The following is an 18,500-nucleotide window of genomic DNA, read 5'->3' on the forward strand; positions in this document are numbered from 1 at the left end:
ATTTTTCTCATTTTCCTAATGAATGCAAATTCTTATGAAAATAAGAGAAGAGTGCTCTGGGTGTCTGGTTAGAAAGTCTAACCCACCTTCTGATTTCTGTTGCTTCTGGACACTTGCTTTGAAGTCTCAGATATAGAAAATTGGGAATATCTTCATTCTTTTTTTTTTTAATGTTTATTTATTTTTGAGAGATAGAGACAGTGCTAGCAGGCGAGAGTCAGAGAAAGAGGGAGATACAGAATCTGAAGATAGGTTCCAGGCTCTGAGCTGTCAGCACAGAGCCTGACTCGGAGCTCGAACCCACCAGCTGTGAGATCATGACCTGAGCCAAAGTCAGAGGCTTAACCGACTAAGCCACCCAGGCTCCTCATGGGAATATCTTCATTCTTGAAAGCATCACGAATGACAGAAATTTGTTGGTTGTTTAAATCACTTTGTGCTCTTAAAAATATATAATCTTTTGAATGGATAAAACATACCCTTGTTCCAAATTCAGAAATACAGAGGGGAGACAGTGAAACATTTTGCCATCTTCACTTTTAGTAGTATCTTGCTTTCATATTCTTTTTTTAAAATTTAATTTTATTTATTTTGAGAGAGAGAGAGAGAGCAACATGCACGTGCTTGTGCGTGCATGGGGGAGGGGCAGAGAGAGAGGGAGAAAGGGAATCCCAAGCAGGTTCTGTGCTGTTAGTGCAGAGCACAACACGGGGCTAGATCTCACAAACCATGAGATCATGACCTGAGCTGAAATCAAGAATCAGCTCACTGAGCCACCCAGCCGCCCCGTCCTTCATATTCTGTGCACACCCCCGTGTATATGTGCACATATCACTCCCACTCATTGCTTCCATTTTTTGAACACAAATGTTGGCACACTATATACTCTATTTGCATCTTGTCTTTTTGGTTTTTTTGGCTTCACAATATATTTTGGAGATTGTTGTAGATCAGTATACAGCCTTTTGGATGGCTGCATAATGTTGCTGGGATCTCTTCAGAAGTGAAACATGTTGAGTTATATGTAATAGTCTCTTAGAAGGCAGAACGGTAGATTAGAAAGAACATGGGTTTAAATCCCAGTTCAGTCATTTATTTGCTGTGTGGATGTGGACAAGTTACTTAGATTGTCTGAGCCTCACCTCTCTTATTTGAGAAATTAGAATGATAACAAAACCTACCTTTCAGAGACAGTTATAAGAATTAACTGAGATGCTATTTGTAACATACTTGACACAAAATAGATGCTGGGTAGAATTTTCTTCCCGTTATTTGTGCATTAACTTAATTTTACTTTGGATAATTTGCACCTTGAATAAACTGAACTGACACTGAGCTGTGAGAACATTTTCTTATCCCCAATTTTTGCTTTTTCCTGGATTAAGATTATAAGAGACCATGACTGGAAGTTTCGTTTTATCATGTTCCTGCAACATTTGGCTAGTAGAATGAATTGGACTGGTGCTGTATTTAATTGACTCAGATGGAGAAAAGTGTGCCAGAGTTGGCATTTTATCTTGTTATTTTGGAACATGCACAGAAGCTGATACCACCCTTTTTGGACAGAAATCAATGGGAACCAGATGTTCTTGGTGTTTTCTTCCCCGTCTGGTAGCAGAGGATTTTAGCTGTGAACACCGTCGCTGAGCCTCAGCTGCCCCCTCCCTTTCTACTTCTTTTTTCAGGTCTCTTCCTGTTACCTGCTGATTGCTTCTATGCCAGAATTTCCTAGTCTAGAGAGAGATCATTTGATTGACCAAGCCAGTCACCATGAATGCTGTTTGAAAAGAGCTTTTCATATGAAGCAACTTCATGAGTTACTGGCCTCATAAAAACTGATAACCCTGGGGTCAGCTTCCAGTACCATTGTCATTGGTCCAGTGGCTGTGGCACAGGGTGGGACAATTTCTTTTAGGAGGAAAATTAGGGTATGGCAGGTACTAAATGAACTGCCACTAGAGAAACTTTGCAGTAACTTAGCCATGATTTATTGGCCAATTATGGGGAGAAGTATATTTTCTTCAAGTAGTTTCTAAAAAGGTAAGATATGAGAAGCACCTACAAGGAAAGGCCCAAGAGACCCTTCACATGTGAGGCAGGGTTTTTGAGATGAATGTCATCCAGTGGGGGTTGCAGGGAACTTACCTTAGCTGGAACTTCAGGCTTCTAGGTTCTAGATAAGCAAGGCGGTCAGAAACTGTAGAAATTGTTAGGCGTGGGACAATGGCTCTAAGAACTTGGTAAGAGGGACGTCTGGGTGGCTCAGTCAGTTAAGCATCTGACTTTGGCTCAGGTCATGATCTCACAGTTCGTGGGTTCGAGCCCCACATCAGGCTCTGTGCTGATGGCTAGCTCAGACCCTGGGGCCTGTCTTCAGATTCTGTGTCTCCCTCTCTCTCTGACCCTCCCTTGCTCATGCTATCTCTCTCTTCTTTCAAAAAAGAAAATAAAAACATTTAAAAAAATAAAAAAAAAAAGAACTTGGTAAGATTTTTCAGTTGTGGAGAACTGCCATGTTCGTTTGGAGCACGTTATCATATTTGTTAGTTTCATTTTTATTATTAAAAACTCATGAAAGAATAAGGGTTTCTGAGCTTGTCTGTAGGGCAGCAAAAGGTGTGAGGCCAGGGAGACCATGCTCACCTTTCATCTAGTCTTGGGACAGAAGATGGCTGAGATAACAGAGCAGCTGGGTAGAAGAAGGAGCTTAGAAGAGAAAGGGAAATCAGGATGAGACCTGAGGGCTGATATGAGGAAAGAAAGAGGGATGCCAGAGTGGGAGCCTGGTCATCCGGCCTGGGCCTGATGAGACCCAGGTGGGGCCTCTACAACACCGCTGGGGCTGAGATCTGTATGGACGAGGTAGCCATGTGGTCAATGGCTGACCCTGATGGCTGGGGTTGGCTTCTTGGCTTACTCAATATCCAGATCATAGTACATAAATATTTGTTAAATCAGTGAAGGCATGTGTTGCTTTTGTCCATTACTAGCTGAATATGAGGACTGCCTCAGAAACTGCTCAAGACCCCATCAAAAATTGCCTGACCTCCTTTAAGAGGACACTGAGAAGCCCACTCCTGGCTTTTAGAAATGCTGCGGGCTGGTAGAGGAGGAAGTGTTCCACACGTTAATACTAATAATTGCTTCATTTTAAGCACCCACTAAGTGCCAGGCACCTAGCAGAAGCACTTCTCACTCATTACTGTAAGTTACAGATGAACTGTTGTCTTTGACAGGGACCCACAGATTGTATCTACCCAACATTGGAATAGCCAGTTGATCCAAGCAAGAAAATCAGCCCAACTATTTCTTTGCTACTATCTAGAGAAAATTGATCTGTTGACTGAGGCACCCTCTCCCACACATTCGCTTTGTCAGTCAACATTGCTGTGTGGCCACTGTAGCTGATAGGAAATTGGGGTTACTCTCCTGGGTCCGCAGGACAGTAATAGTTGTACTTTCTAGAGCGTTTACACTGTGGCAACTGTTTTGCGTACACAGTTTCATTTAAAATGAGGTTTGTATTTTTACCCCCAGTTTTCAGTGATGTAAAGTAGAAGTTCCAGGTTTCATGGCTAATGAGAGAGGAGCCTGGATTTTACTCCTGTCTGCTTGTGCAGCCTATGTATTCTCCACTACGTACTGCGTGGGTCCCTGAGAGCAAGGCCTGAAATAAGCCAGGATCCTGGCTGTTGGCATCCTCAGAGATGACTTCCCAGTGGAAAATTCTGGGAACTAGTGGGGCCCTTACTTGTGTCAGGAGTTGAGACTGGCACAGCTGCCACCCCTCATGCCAGACTCCTTCTGGGGAAACCAGATGTCCCCATCTCAGTAGTGAGTCTGGTACTGTCCACACAGGGTCTTTTTAAACACATTTTTGTGTTTAATCTCAATGTTTACTCTTTTTTACTTCTAGGTATAACTTATGTTTAGTAAAATGCACACATCTTAAATGTACAGTTTTTTATTTTTTACACGTTTTTGCAGTCATGTAACTACCACCTAATCAAGCTCCAGAACATTCTTGGCATCCCAGAATACTCTCTTGTGTCATCTGCAGGTAGTACCTCTCCGGAGAGAGCTATCACTCTGGCATCTGTCACCATATATTGGTTTTGCCTGTCTGAATTTCATATTGTTCTTAAGTTCTAAGTAGTATAGAGGGTCTAAATCTGAGGCTACAAATTCAGGTGTGCAAAGGTAAAAGCAGGACTTAACCTATTATGTTTCTAACACTGACTTAATCTGTTTCCTGAGCTTCCCATTCTACCAGTGATAGAAATTGTAGTCAACCTAAAGACATCTCATTTCAGGAAAACTTCATCAATTTAGCATCTGGGTTGCTTAAATAGTTCCAAGGGGGTGTTTACAGAATACCAGGACATTATAGAAAGAGGCATGTGGCCCAGGCTTACTATGGTTATTTGCATCATTGGTCTATGGTGGCACCTGCTGGGACAGCTGTGTTCCCATTGGTCTCTCTGATCATCAGCCCCTTGCTCCCTGACATCAGCTGGAAGTCTTCAGGCCATCTGGTCCTGGCCCTCTGTCTTTGTGGGTCACTGTGCATTTTCTTTGTCCCATTTGAAAGGCCTCCTTAGGTCTTCCAGTCCTCTCAGTGATTTCTGTGTCCCTCTCAGGAACACAGAAGAAACTTGCATTTGGAACTATTGGGAACTTGGAACAACTGCGATAGGTCCCCTTGTCTAGAAACAACACATTCCTGCTTCGCTTCTGCTTCTGCTATACTGGACTGCCGCGTTTCTGATTTCCTTTAGGAAGTTGAGGCACACATCCTTTTGCTTTCATATCCATGATCTCTAAGAAGCTTTTTGATTCTCCTTACTCTAGAGTTTGGCCTGGGCTGGGAGGCAGGGCATCATCTCAAGGACCCACACCTGCTTCTCTCTTTATCGCTAGACTCTCTCCTCTTTCTTCCTGGCTTGGGAATCATTGTTGGAAAAGCTGGCTCCTGCATTATCATCCAGTTTCCTACATCTGCTGCTTTGACATACTTTGTGCCTAGATTCTTTGGCATCCTGGTTTTTCCAGTTCAAAGGGCCCAGTTATTTCCACTAACTGGTGTTTCAAAACTATTTTTCTATTGAAGTTCTGAAAGTGTGTTTAGAAACTCAAAATTGTCTTCTTTTGTCTATCCTTTCATTCTTTCCCTGGGTCTGGAAGCCTTGAATGCCTTAGTTGCTGCCTATGGGTTGTGAAATACAGGAAGTGAGATATGGGGTTTTAGTTGTAATGAAAATCCATGTTGCTGCCAGATTCTGACTTTTACTTCTACTTAATTTCTACAAGTTACTAACCATTTACAACATTCAAGGTACTTTGTAAGAAACTATCAGGGGGAAATAAAGACAAGAATTATAAATATAGATCACATTTATTTAGCAATTTATTGTATTCTTTCCCCTGCACAATCTAATCTGATGTTGACAATATTTCTGTGAGTGGGCTGGCCAGGTAATTCCTTCATAATGAGACTGCAAAGTGGGCTTTATTATTCTCAACACTTTCCAGACAAGGAACCTGTGGCTCACAGAGGGTTCAGCTCATCAAAGAGTTGAAGCCATAATCAGAGGCCTAAACCCAAAACTTCCGACCCCTATACATGCCTCCTACCACTACCCCCAAAGCCTCAAAAGCAAGGACTCCCACTGAGCTTTCAAACTACAGGGCAATCCAGCCAGACCCCAGGGCAGAGTGTAGGGTACAAAAACATTCTGGCTCTGAAGGAGGTGGCATTGACTTGGACTTCGTAGAATCAGTAGGATTTCACCACATGGCAGCTGGGTTGGGGGAAGAGTATTCTAGGCAGAAGCAAAAGCTTAAGTTTCTACCTTCTCTACCTGACACCTTACCTACGGCAGCTGTCTGCTCATGTAACTGCTTCTCAGGACTTGGCTTTGCTTAGATGCCACACACACACACACACACACACACACACACACACACCATATCCTGAGCATCAAACATGTCCCAGACATAGTCATTCCATTTAATCTTCATAGTGATATCCCTTCCTGGCCTTCATTCTGACTCTGGGCTGAGTCACTAAACTCTAGCACTTGCCCCTTAACTCTTACTATGTCCCACGTGGCTCCCTCATTGTGTGCTGCTGGCCTGTTGAGGGCCCTACTAGCTTCTCTGGAAATTCAGGGGCTGTCTGTTGCCTGCATCTTGACCAAACTTTCCACACCCTCTCCTTTCCCTCTGATCCCACTTTTGAGGTCAGTATACCTCTATAGTTGCCTCAGTCCCCCTAGAACCTGCCCCACCTTAGTGAGCGTGCCTGTTGCAGGTCTCTGCTCCCTTTCCTGCCCACCTCAGATAGCTTCCAGGAACCAGCAGACCCCTCAGCCAAGCCTAGAGCAAGGACTGGAAGTTTGGAGCAGAGGACATCCTGGGAGTAGGGGGAGCATCCCCATTGGTCCCCTGAAAGAGGGAAAGGGGCAGAGATGGAAGATTAGGATCAGTGGTAATTTAAAGATTTTAAGTATGAAGACCCTTCTTTCATATCAAAACACACCCCATAGAACAGCTTTATTTTTTAATTACTCTTAGAAGAAAAATGGTGACAAAAAATTTTACTATGAATTTACAAACAAGGGCTCCTGGGTGGCTCAGTTGGTTTAAGCATCTGACTTTGGCTCAGATCATGATCTCACAGTTTATGGGTTCAAACCCCATGTCAGGGCTCTGCACTGACAGCCCAGAGCCTGGAGCCAGCTTTAAATTCTGTGTCTCTTTCTCTCTCTCTACCCCTCCTCGCTTGTGCTTGTTTCTCTCTCTCTCTCAAAAAAAAATGAATAGGGTGCCTGGGTGGCTCAATTGGATAAGTGTCCAACTTCAGCTCAGGTCATGATCTCACAGGTCAAGAGTTCCAGCCCTCTGTTGGGCTCTGCACTGACAGTTCAGAGCCTGAAGACTGCTTCAGATTCTGTGTCTCCATCTTTCTGTCCCTCTCCTGCTCATATTCTCTCTCTCTCTCTCTCTCTGAAAAATAAATAAACATTAAAAAGATTTTTAAAAAATAAATAAACTTAAAAAATGTTTAATGTTTATTTTAGAGAGAAAGAGAGAGACAAAGCACGAGTAGGGGAGGGGCAGAGAGAGGGAGACACAGAATCTGAAGCACGAGGCTCTGAGCTGTCACTGTAAAACCCGACGCAGGGCTTGAACCCACAAACCGAGAGATCATGACCTGAGTCGAAGTTGGATGCTTAACTGACTGAGCCACTCAGGTGGCTAAAAAAATAAATAAACTTAAGAAAAATGAATTCACACTTTCAAATAAATTTTAATTTTGTAAATCTCATTAACAAATTATATACCCTTCACATACACTGATTTGTTTGGGCTTGAAGGTAAGAATACCACTGTCTTTATGTACCCTTTGCAATAATTGTAAGGTCACTTAGGGACTGTGGTCAGTGGAATTGCTGATGTGGGCCAAAATAGGGTTTCAGTTTTTCTGGAGTGGATTTAAAGGCACCTCTAGGGAGATGTGGAATTCCTGGTTAAGTCTGTTAGGATCCCAGATTCTGGAGACAATGAAGGGAAGCAGAGGAGGGGCAGGGGAGAGGGGGAGCAGGGGTCCATTCTCACTGAGGCAGACACTTCTCATGGGAACTGCAGCCATGTCTCAAGTGGTTTCTTTGATTGTATTTTTAGTCCTTGTTCGAGGTCAGGTGCCTGACTGTAACCTTTTCTCACATGTCTCCTCAAACAGGAAGTTGGTTGTCTGTTGCCATTATCTGTCATCGCTCAGCTTTAATAAACAAGTTCATGTGTCATTTGGACAGGCTGCGAAAGAAAATTTATGCTAAAGGCCTAAATAATCTTGGATATGAGGAAACAAAAAACATATATATTTTAAAGAAAACAATTTCTGTTTCCATGACTGCCCCGCCCACTAGCAGTTTCTCAGCCATTGGTTAGTACACGGCTCTATACCCCTCATACTCAAAAGTGTTTATTGAAGCATATTTTGGGGGAGATGTAGGCAATTTGGAGATCCCCACTACCCTTGTCCTCATAAGGTCTCTTCAGACTCCTTGAATTTTGTTAGCTCAACCATGCGACAATTACAAAGGCAATGTGATGCCCAATGAGAAGAGTGAGCAGCCATGACCTTGAGGGTCATCTGTACCACCTACTGGCTGTGTGACCTTAAACAATACACTTAATTCTTTGAATTCTCTATTTCTTCCTCTGTGGAAATGATCTGTACTAATACCTACCTTATTATTTATTACTTGTTAAATAAAGTATATTTGTTAAAAAATAAAATTTGTTCATTAAGTTAAAAAATAGATGGAAAAGTGTCTAGCAGGGGTCTTAGTACACACTAGGTATCTGAAAACTATGTTTCTCCTCTCTCTTTCCTTCTCTTCTTTTGGCAGAGTTTGTGCTAGGGGCTATTGGAAATAAAAACACAAGTATGACCCAGAACCTGCCCTTGGGATGCCTGACCACAGTATAAGGGAGAAATGTAACTGGTGCTCCACAGAGGGTCAAGTGAGTTGCTCAGTGGAGCACAGAGGAGGCAGGAATTGATTCCATTTTGGGCAATTGGAGAAGCCATGACCCAGGAAGTGCTTTTTAAGAAAGAACTTAATGAATCGGTAGGATTTCTCCATTTCTTTTCCCTTCCCTTCTCTTTCATTCTCCTTTCTTTTTAGGCACATATTGACCCAGAATTTAAAATGTCCAGAGGCAGGGAAGGCTTAAAACACTGTCCAGTTAAGACTCTCTGGTCTTGTCATCCTGGCTCTCCTTCTTGTGTCGCCTTTGTCCTCAGGTGCATGGATACTAGAGAGCAACTCACAGAGTCTCCTGTAAACTCAACTCCCAGAAAGCTGCCCAGGTACAAACAGATGCTTGCACACTATTGTAGGGGTTTACAGACTCTGGAGCCCATCCCAAATTTAACACTCTGATTAAAGAAAATAACCTGTGTGTAGATAAATAAGGTGATGGCCATGGTAATCCTTCCCCTTTTTTGGTTTACATTTTATTTATTTATTTGGGGCAGGGGGCCAGAGAGAGGAGGAGAGTCCCAAGCAGGAGAGGGAGAGAAGAGAGAATCCCTCGTGGGGCTTTGCACTGTCAGTCGAATCATAAACTGTGAGCTCATGACCTGAGCCAACATCAAGAGTCACTTAACCTACTGAACCACCCAGGTGCCCCTCTTCCCTTTTTTTTAGAAGTTAATTTAAAAAGAGCCTTCTCAGTTGAAACTGGGGTGAGCTATCTTGCGTCCTTTCTTTAAAAGTGGAGTTCTGCAGTCAAACTTGCCTGGGCAAGGAGAGAAGGATTTTACAGAGTGATGAGAGAGAAAGCAGGTTCAGGCTGATGAAACAGCTTGAGCACAGAAAGGCTCTGTGACAGACAAGCTTAGGAATGTTTGGGGAAGGTGAGTAGACAGGTCTGACTGTGGAAAGGTTCTGTCAAGGAAAGTCCTGGTGACAGTGTACAGCTGGAAGGGTAAGAATAGGGCTGTCTTCACTTTCAGGCCGTGGAATTACTGAACTGTGTTACACAGCATTTATCACAGTTGTAATTGGACTCTTGTGTGATTATTTGATTACCACCTGCCTTCTCCACTGGTCTGTCAGGTACAGTGGACACAAGCACTGTGCCTCTTTCTGCTCACCTCTGTACCTCCAGCACTGGTCGATGGCCTACTACATAACAGATGCTCATCACACATTCTGGAAATTAACCGTTAGATGAATGGGGGAATGCATGGTTTCTGGTTGGGGAGGGACACTCTGGATCAATGTTTCTAACAGATATGAACTCCAGACCTTGGTTTGATTCTACTTTACAGTTTCCCTCTTTGCTTCTCAGTAGTTATGAGGCAGGGGTAGGGGTTGGCACCTTGTGGGTCAGGCCTTCCTCTGAACAGATCAGATTACTGGAGCTCTCATTGATGAAGTGTGCAAATCATGCTTGGCATCTGCCGGGCCCTTGTTCTGTACACATACTGCTCGCCCTGAGGTAGCCTGAAGTTGTCTAAAGACATGCCTTCTTGGAATTAGATAAGGCTGGTTCAAATTTTAGCTCTACCTCTTCTTAGCTGTAAGTGTCTGAGGAAATCACCTTACTTCTCCTGATCTCCTTTCCTCATCTATAAAACAGGAAAGATAATAAATATCTACTTTATAGTGTTGTGAGGATTAAATTAGTGCAGTAATATAAAGGGGCTGGCACATCATAGGTGTCTTTGTTTTCTTTTTTACATATTATTTTCTCATTGTGCCCTTGAAAATCTCAAGGAGTATTTATTTTATTTTTTCTGATTTTAAAAGCAACTTCATGCTCACTGTAGAACATTTGCTCTAAACAGCAAAGTCTAAAAGAAAAATCAGTAAATTTATCTATAAAACTGCATTTGAGATAAACACGTTTCACATTTTGATGTGTTACCTTCGAGTGTTTTCTCCATTCATGAGAGACTTTATTTTACAATAGATAATTCAGTCACATGATGCACAATGCAAGGGAGGTCATACAGGTGAACAGTGAGAAGGAAGCCTTTTACTCTACCCAGACCCCGGCCACCAGTTCCTGTCCCCAGAGACAACTACTGTTATCAGATTCTTAGGTGGCCTCCCAGAGACAGTTTACATATTTAGAAAATCTATTTTATTTTCATATCATCATCTTCTTATGCAAACACTGGAATAGTGTATGTGCTATTTACACTAGAGGCTGCCACAAAAGTGAGTTTCCTTTTAGCACTCATAGATATCTCTGTGGGCAGGGCCACATACGGCTCCGGTGACAGGTTCTGAGGGCTCAGTAGGGCTTGGTCTCGGTTGTATAATTTTACTCTTCGAACTGAAAATCTGCAGACAACTCAACAGGTGTTAGAGTTCTCAGTCTCAACCGTTTCTACAGTTGCTCATGCGAGAAGTAGATCTGCAGGCCATGGCCGGGGCCAGCAGCCGGGGCAGTCTGAGGTAGAATTAAAGCTACTCCAACATTTCATTGACCCTCAGTCAATTTTTTTGAAGTTTATTTATTTATTTTGAGAGAGAAAGGTCGGGGGAGGAGGGGTGAAGAGAGGGAGAGAGAATGCCAAGCAGTCTCCATGCTGGGAGCCTGGGGCTCGAACTCACAAACTGTGAGATCATGACTTGAGTTGAAATCAAGAAGGGACTCATATTTTTATGAGGTTGAGGATCATTTAAAACTAAGACATGGAAACCAATGATTTTACAAATGAATTTTTAAATTATAGAAGTGCTACTTATTCATTTTAGAGGATTTTTGAAGTATGTAAAAAAAGGAAGAGAAATTCTCCTAGTCTTATTAGAGAGTGTGGTACCTTGTCTCATTTATACAGTATATTCTCCTTCCTTCTGGGACTGCTTCTTTGGGAGGATTATTTTCCCCTTGACAACAGATTTTGCCACGGGACTTACTCTGGCTGGTTAAGTGTGAGTGGAAATGGCATGTGTAACTTCTGAGTTAAAGTGTTAAGAGCCCTTCAACAGCTTTGCCATCTTTTTTCTACTTCTGTCATAAGACTGGCACATATCTCCGTCAAGGGTTTTTCTGTCATCCTGGGTCTTGGAATGGAGACCCCTATAGGACATACAATGTGAATGAGAGATAATCATTTATTCTTGTGAGCTTCTGAGATTGGGGGGTGATTTGCTATTGTAGCATAAATTCTCCTAAGATACTGATATTCTGAGATATCACAACTGTTAATATTTTGGTGTATACACTTCAGCCTTTCTTCTATGCCTGTGTTCCATATTTTTAATAAAAAGCGGATTATAACGTACCCATGATTTTGTGAAGTGCTTTTGTCATTTCAACTGCAAATATTTTAGTATATATTTCTAAAAGACAACTCTTTTTTAAACATAATCACAATACCATTATCACACTTAAAATGAGTAATCTGAGTAAGGATCCACATAAGGTCCATACTTTGCACTAACTTGATGTGTCTCTTACGTCTCTGTGCGTTTTCATGTTCCTTCTCCCCGTGTTTCTCTCTTAGCCTTGTGATATATTTGTTGAAGAAACTGAACTGGTTGTTCCGTAAAGTTTCCCACAGTCTGGATTTTGCTGATGGTATATTCCCATGGCGTCGTTTAACATGTTCCTCTTTCTGCTGTTATTTCCTGTAAATTGCTGATTTAATCTAGGAGCTTGATCAGGTTCAGTGAACAGATTTTTAAACTCAGTACATTATGAACATTTTTATGTCATTTAATCTTCTTTTACATATTTTATTATTGACTACAGAGCTGTTGAAAAGAACGTATTATCATTTCTTTAGCTAGACCCCTATTGTCAGTCATTGGGATTGTTCTAATTTTTTTGTCACTACACACAACTTGCTGATAAATCTCCTTGGGAACTAATGGTTTTTCTGGCCTGATTTGCCTCCCTTCTGTTCTGTTAGTTCCTGCGGATGGTGGATGCCTGTGCCAGCTTCCTAACAGAAGCCTTGAACCCAGAAAACTGTGTTGAAATACTGAGGCTGGCAGATACACACTCCTTGGACAGCCTGAAAAAGCAGGTGCAAAATTACATCATCCAAAACTTTGTGCAGATTCTGAACTCTGAGGAGTTCCTTGAACTTCCCGTGGACACACTGTACCATATCTTGAAGAGCGATGAGCTTTATGTGACAGAGGAGGCTCAGGTGTTTGAGACTGTGATGAGTTGGGTCCGGCACAAACAATCAGAACGACTCTGCTTGCTCCCCTACATCCTTGAGAATGTGCGTTTGCCACTTCTGGACCCGTGGTACTTTGTGGAGACAGTGGAGGCAGATCCTCTCATCAGACAGTGTCCCGAGGTCTTCCCGCTGCTTCAGGAAGCCAGGATGTACCACCTTTCAGGCAATGAGGTGAGTTGATGATGAGCAGCACTGTAGTTAACCCGTGAGGTAAAGGAGTCTGTGGGCCTCACAGAAATACAGGTGAGGCTGGCTTACAGATCCTTAATTCATGGTGAAGACAAATACCGCACTGTCTATTTGATGGTTTGAGTCAGGCAGTTCCAGTTGTCCTGGATTTCTGACCTGTGAAATGGGGATAATACTACATCATAAACAGCTACTGAGAGGATTGAATGAGATAGGAAATTGCTCAGCACCTGCCCTGCACATCCTTCCTTTTCCCAGAGCTTAAGGGTAGAGGTTGGTGGGGGTGACGCACATAGAACAGAAAGTGCCCTGTCCAGTCACCATTCCACAGGAGCACTGCTTTCCTAGTTAGCCCGCTCTGGGAACCACGAGTCTATTGGACATCCTGTGAATGTTACCTTGGTTTTAGACTGTCCTTGTGTCATTTCTGAATTACCAAAAGTTCCTCAAAACTCACCTTCCTGCCCTCAGTCTGGCCTCCCGCCAGTTCATTCACTAGCTGGGTGATCTAAAACTCAAGCCTCATCATTGTGTTCTGGGGCTTACCCTCTTTATGGGTCCCCGGGACTCTCACACACTTCCTGTCTGAGCTCCCGGAGCCTGGCCTTACGTTCTTCACCTCCTGCCCACTTCTCTAGTGTGGTCTCCAACCTCTCCCTTCTGCTGTGGCCTAATGCTAATGCTCTGCTTGCAATTCCCCAAAGTGGATGTGCTTTTTCACCCTCTTTTGCAGGTGAATGAGGTGGTGGTCAAGTGCCTTTTTCCTCTCTCCATCTAGTTAGCTTCTACTCTGGCTTCAAAAAGTTAAAGCATCACCTTCTTCAGAGACCTCTCTCATTCTCATCGTCCCTGGCACCTGGGACGATGCTCTGTTGTAGCACCGACCACCACATGGTAACCCCTGCATTCCTCATCTGTAAACGTCTCTATACTGGGAACTTGTTATGGTAGGAAATATATCTCATGGGACTTTCCGTCTCCAGACCTTAGGCGAGCCCCTGCTACAGAGTAAGTGATTGGCAAATGTTTGTTGAATGAAGAAATGAGTACCAAGATGATGAATACATGTGTCATTTGGATGTACTTGGTTTTCCTTAACAATTTCTGAAGAAATGTTTTATTTAAGTCTTTATAAAGACAAAAGTAGGCTTAGTGGAGAGGAACAAAACTATCAGGAAATAATACTATAGGGATAGTGTATTTACTTATTTTTTTATGGTTTTTATTTATTTTTGAGAGAGAGAGACAGTGTGAGCAGGAGAGAGAGGGAGATACAGAATCTGAAACAGGCTCCAGGCTCTGAGCTAGCTGTCAGCACAGAGCCTGTCACAGGGCTTGAACCCACAAACTGTGAGATCATGACCTGAGCTGAAGTCGGACGCTTAACCGACTGAGCCACCCAGATGCCCTGGGATAGTGTATTTAAAGCTTATACACTTGAACACGCACACACACACACACACACACACACACACACACACACATCTCACTATAAAGTATATCTGGGATAGGCCACTAGACCTTCATTAGGCCATTGATAGAAATCCTAGCCACAAGATGTTTAGAAATTGTCTTTTTGAGGCCTCTGGGAGCTTCCTTCTTTTCCTGTGTGTCCTCTTCTTGTTCAGTGTTGCCCTCAGATCTGCTGTCATTGGTTCACTCTGAAAATATATCCTTAAATGTTTGTTAGAATTTACCAGTGATACTATCATAGCCAGTAGTTTTCTTTGTGAGAAATAAACTGCATTTCTTTAGTAGGTATAGGCTATCTATTTCTTCAAGAATGAGCTTCGGGAGTTTGGGTCTTTTAGAGAAGCTGTGGAACTTATTGCCATAAAGTTGCTCACAGTATTCCTTTATTATCCTTTTAATAACTGTAGAATCTATAGTGATGTCATATCTCTCATTCTAGATACTCGTAATTTGTGTCTCCTCTTTTTCCTTTTTTCTCCTGAGCAGTCTAGTTAGAGGTTTATCAATTTTATTAAAGCAACAGCTTATGGTTTCATTTTTTTTATGGTTTATTTCATATTTATACTCTGATCTTGATGGTTTTCTTTCTCTGCTTGCTTTGGGTTTAATTTTCTTTGATTTTTTAAAAGAGCTGAAGTCATTGATTTGAGAACTTTCCTTTTTTTTCTAATATTGCCAGAAGTGCTATAAATTTTCCCCTAAGGACTACTTTAACAGCATTCCATATATTTTCATAAGCTATAAATATATGTATGTATTATGTATTATGTATGTATATATTTAGTTATTACAAACAAGTCCTAAACACCAGATATTTACCCGATATGGCCCTGGGCACTACAAAAACAGTCTCTGCCTTATAAAATTGATGGTCTGTAGAGAAGCCAAGACAATAAGCAGATGTAGGGAGTCCAGGCAACCATATGGACCCTGCCCTGTGCTGGGTATGTGGGTTCCTGGCAGATGGCTCAGCACCAGGCATTAAAGCCCTCATAAAATTGCAGACAGTGCCAGTCTCTCCCCGCAGCTGCTCTCAGTTCAAGGTCTTGATCAGCTACACTTCCAGTATTCTAGCTATTTTTATGTCTGCTTCCTGTTTCCTAAGTCCCTGAAATGCAGGTGATAAAGGTTATCCTCTGCTATAAAATATCTCTTCTATACCTCCTGCAAAATGGTTGCTATGAAATATCTGCTCTGATTTTGGTGTTTGTGACATGGGGAGAGTGGGATTATAAATTTTGGGTTTAGGAGAAGAGAGAATTCTTCTATCTAGAAGAGTTTCCAGTGGCAGCAACTAGGGCTTGCATTTAGGCAGATCTGGGATTTAATCTTGACTGCACAATTTACTGACAGTGTGACCTTGGGGAAGCTACTCAGCGGCTTTAAAGCCCCTGTAACAGGGGCATAACAATGTCTAAGAACTGATACAACTGTTTTGAGAATTAAGTAAGATCATGAATGCGATGTGGTTAGTGGTGTCTGGTGCATGATGTAAGACACCACAAATGAAGACTGTTCTCATTCTTTCGAAGTTCCTTTATGGTACTCTATCTCCCACAACCAAGCATTTTCTTTCTCGGAAGCTAAAATTTCTTTTCCCTGTGTCCTAGGGTGGCTGATTTACTGGCCTAAATCCTCCCCCGAGCACTTTCTCATTCCCATTTTACAATCTTAGTAGCTGAACCAACTGACAACAGTGATCTTCGAGTCAGGATCTCATTGCCAGTTGATTCCCTGAAACTCCCTGTCTGTTCACTGCTTGAAAGATCTTGGGTTTACTCCTCATAATAGTAGTAAAAGCCTGGAGGCTGGTCTCTGAACACACTTCTCCCCTTAACCTTCCTTTCCCAAACTTGAACCCTTCTTGTCCTATCATTGTCTTTCCCTTTTAACCTTGTCCCTCCCCTAAGCTCATGGGATATATTAGAAACCTAAAAGCAGACGTCTGTCTACATTTGATTTAGGAGTGGTAGCCAGTACCTTCATTGAGAGAAGTCTTTTGGGGCAGAGAAAGTTTCTCCTTTATTTGATTACCTCCTAAATTTCCAGCAACCACCTTGATCTGTACCACAGGCTACTCTGACATGTGTAGTGTCACTCATTCCTGAGGACAAAGTGGGCAGAGAGGACAGCTTTGTTGAAGCAATATGGTCTCTTCTGTTGGTCCTCTAGTAGAGGCCCTTTTAATGAGTAGTCAGTAAGGTGCAACTGCCTGTTTTATTTAAAAAATTTTTTTAATGTTTGTTTGTTATTTATTTATTTTTGAGAGAGAGAGAGAGAGAAAGAACAAGCAGGGGAGGGGCAAAGTGAGACAGGGAGACACAATCTGAAGCAGGATCCAGGCTCTGAGCTTTCAGCACAGAGCCAGATGCAGGGCTCGAGCTCATGGACTTCGAGATCAGGACCTCATGACTGAGATCAAAGTCAGACACTTAACCGACTGAGCCACCCCAGTGACCCTGTCTGTTCTATTTTTAACAATCTGAAAATAAACTGGTTAGGCCTGATTGTTGCATGCAATTCTTTGGCAAACACTTCTGTGTGTCTGCAACAAAGTTGCATGACTCTGACTTCAGAAGGGCACGTCTCATGCCTTTGAGGTTAATATTTTGCCAACTATAGCTGAATTTATAGTTTGATAACAGTGCCACCACGTGAGAGTCCTGTGGTGACCAGTGATAAAGCGGGTCTTCACACCCAGCAATTCCATCAACTAGACGGGTGTATTAGTTTTCTATTGTGGTACCACGAATTATTCCCAAACTTTACAGTTTAAGACAACAAACATTTATTATCCCACTGCTCACAGGAATCTAGGCATGGTTTAGTTGGGTGGTTCTGGCTCAGAGTCTCTTATGAAGTTGTAGTCAAGCTCTTAGCTGGGAGTGCAGTCATCTCAAAACTCAAATGGGGTTGGAGGATCAACTTCCAAGCTCATGCACAGGACTGTTGACAGGTGTTCCTTGCTGGCTTTTGGCTGGAAGCCTCAGTTTCTTGCCACATGGGCTTCGCTGTAGCTGCTGGCATTCCCCAGAGCAAATGGCCCCAGAAAAACCAAGAGAGCAATCAAGATGAAAGCTGTGGTGCTTTTTATAACCTAGTTTCAGCAGAGATATACCGTCACCTTTGCTGTATTCTTATTGGCACAGGGACCAACCCTGGAGCAATGTAGGGAGAATAACATAGATGTAAATATCCGGAGGTGGGGATTGCTGGGCACCACTGAGGAGCTGGTTACAGCAGTGATCTAGACGGGAGGTGGGGGGGAAGATCTGAATCAGGTCCTGGGTTACCTAGCTCTCCTATTCCTTCCTTCCTTCCTTCCTTCCTTCCTTCCTTCCTTCCTTCCTTCCTTCCTTCCTTCCTTCCTTCCTTCCTTCCTTCCTTCCCTTCCTTCCTTCCTTCCTTCCCATTCATTCACTCACTCACGAATTCAACAAACGTTTATAGAAACCCACAACCTCCAAGCACTGTTCTTAATGCTGAAGATCCATTAGAGAACTAGGACTGCTCCTGCCCTCAGGGATCTTCTAGTAACCGACAAGGAAGTATGCAAAGTGCTGTGACGGGGAAAATTCGGGATTGTGGGGACAGGCGTAGAAAGTCAAGAATGGGTTTTGGAAGAAAGGACAAAGGGACAGTACAAATAGTGCCAGTGACTTAAAAGGGAAGTGGATGGGGAGGTGGTGTGGGAAATCAAGGACAGATGTTAGGTGGGGATCCAGATAGGCTATTGAGGGAGGAAAGCAGTCACTGTGAAGAAGATAGGGGGCTTCGGAGGGAGGCCGAGGCATAGCTCTCAGAGCTGGAATAAAGGTCACACGGGGACCAGTTCTGGGAGGCTCATGCTGTCCTCTAGGCATTGCCCTCCAATCCTTAACCCTCTTGAGAGGGCCAGCGTGGTGCTGGAGGTTGCATTGTGAGCCAGGGCAGATAGCTGGAAAGAAAATCACAGAGTGGCAAGATTTGTATTTGGTGCTCATTGCTCAGCATCTGTCCTGCCAGCTTGGCATTCTCACAGTGCCTCCAAGTTCCCAGGACCACCCCTCCCACCCTTATCTCTGTCTTTTCCACTGTCATTGCCCTCAGGTTCTACCCACTGCCTCACACATCC

At 43.0% G+C, this 18,500-nt stretch overlaps 1 protein-coding gene across 2 annotated transcripts in view; it reads left to right on the forward strand.

Annotated features, from left to right (window-relative positions):
• The window catches only part of KLHL6 (kelch like family member 6), a 55,134-nt gene that overhangs the window by 23,745 nt on the left and 12,889 nt on the right, over positions 1-18,500 (forward strand). For both annotated transcript variants that reach the window (XM_029939797.1, XM_029939798.1), the window contains exon 3: positions 12,446-12,895. In XM_029939797.1, the coding sequence (XP_029795657.1) occupies positions 12,446-12,895 (450 nt within the window). The remainder of the gene's footprint in view (positions 1-12,445; positions 12,896-18,500) is intronic.

The sequence above is a fragment of the Suricata suricatta genome, chromosome 5, assembly GCF_006229205.1.
Source record: "Suricata suricatta isolate VVHF042 chromosome 5, meerkat_22Aug2017_6uvM2_HiC, whole genome shotgun sequence".
Taxonomy (NCBI): domain Eukaryota; kingdom Metazoa; phylum Chordata; class Mammalia; order Carnivora; family Herpestidae; genus Suricata; species Suricata suricatta.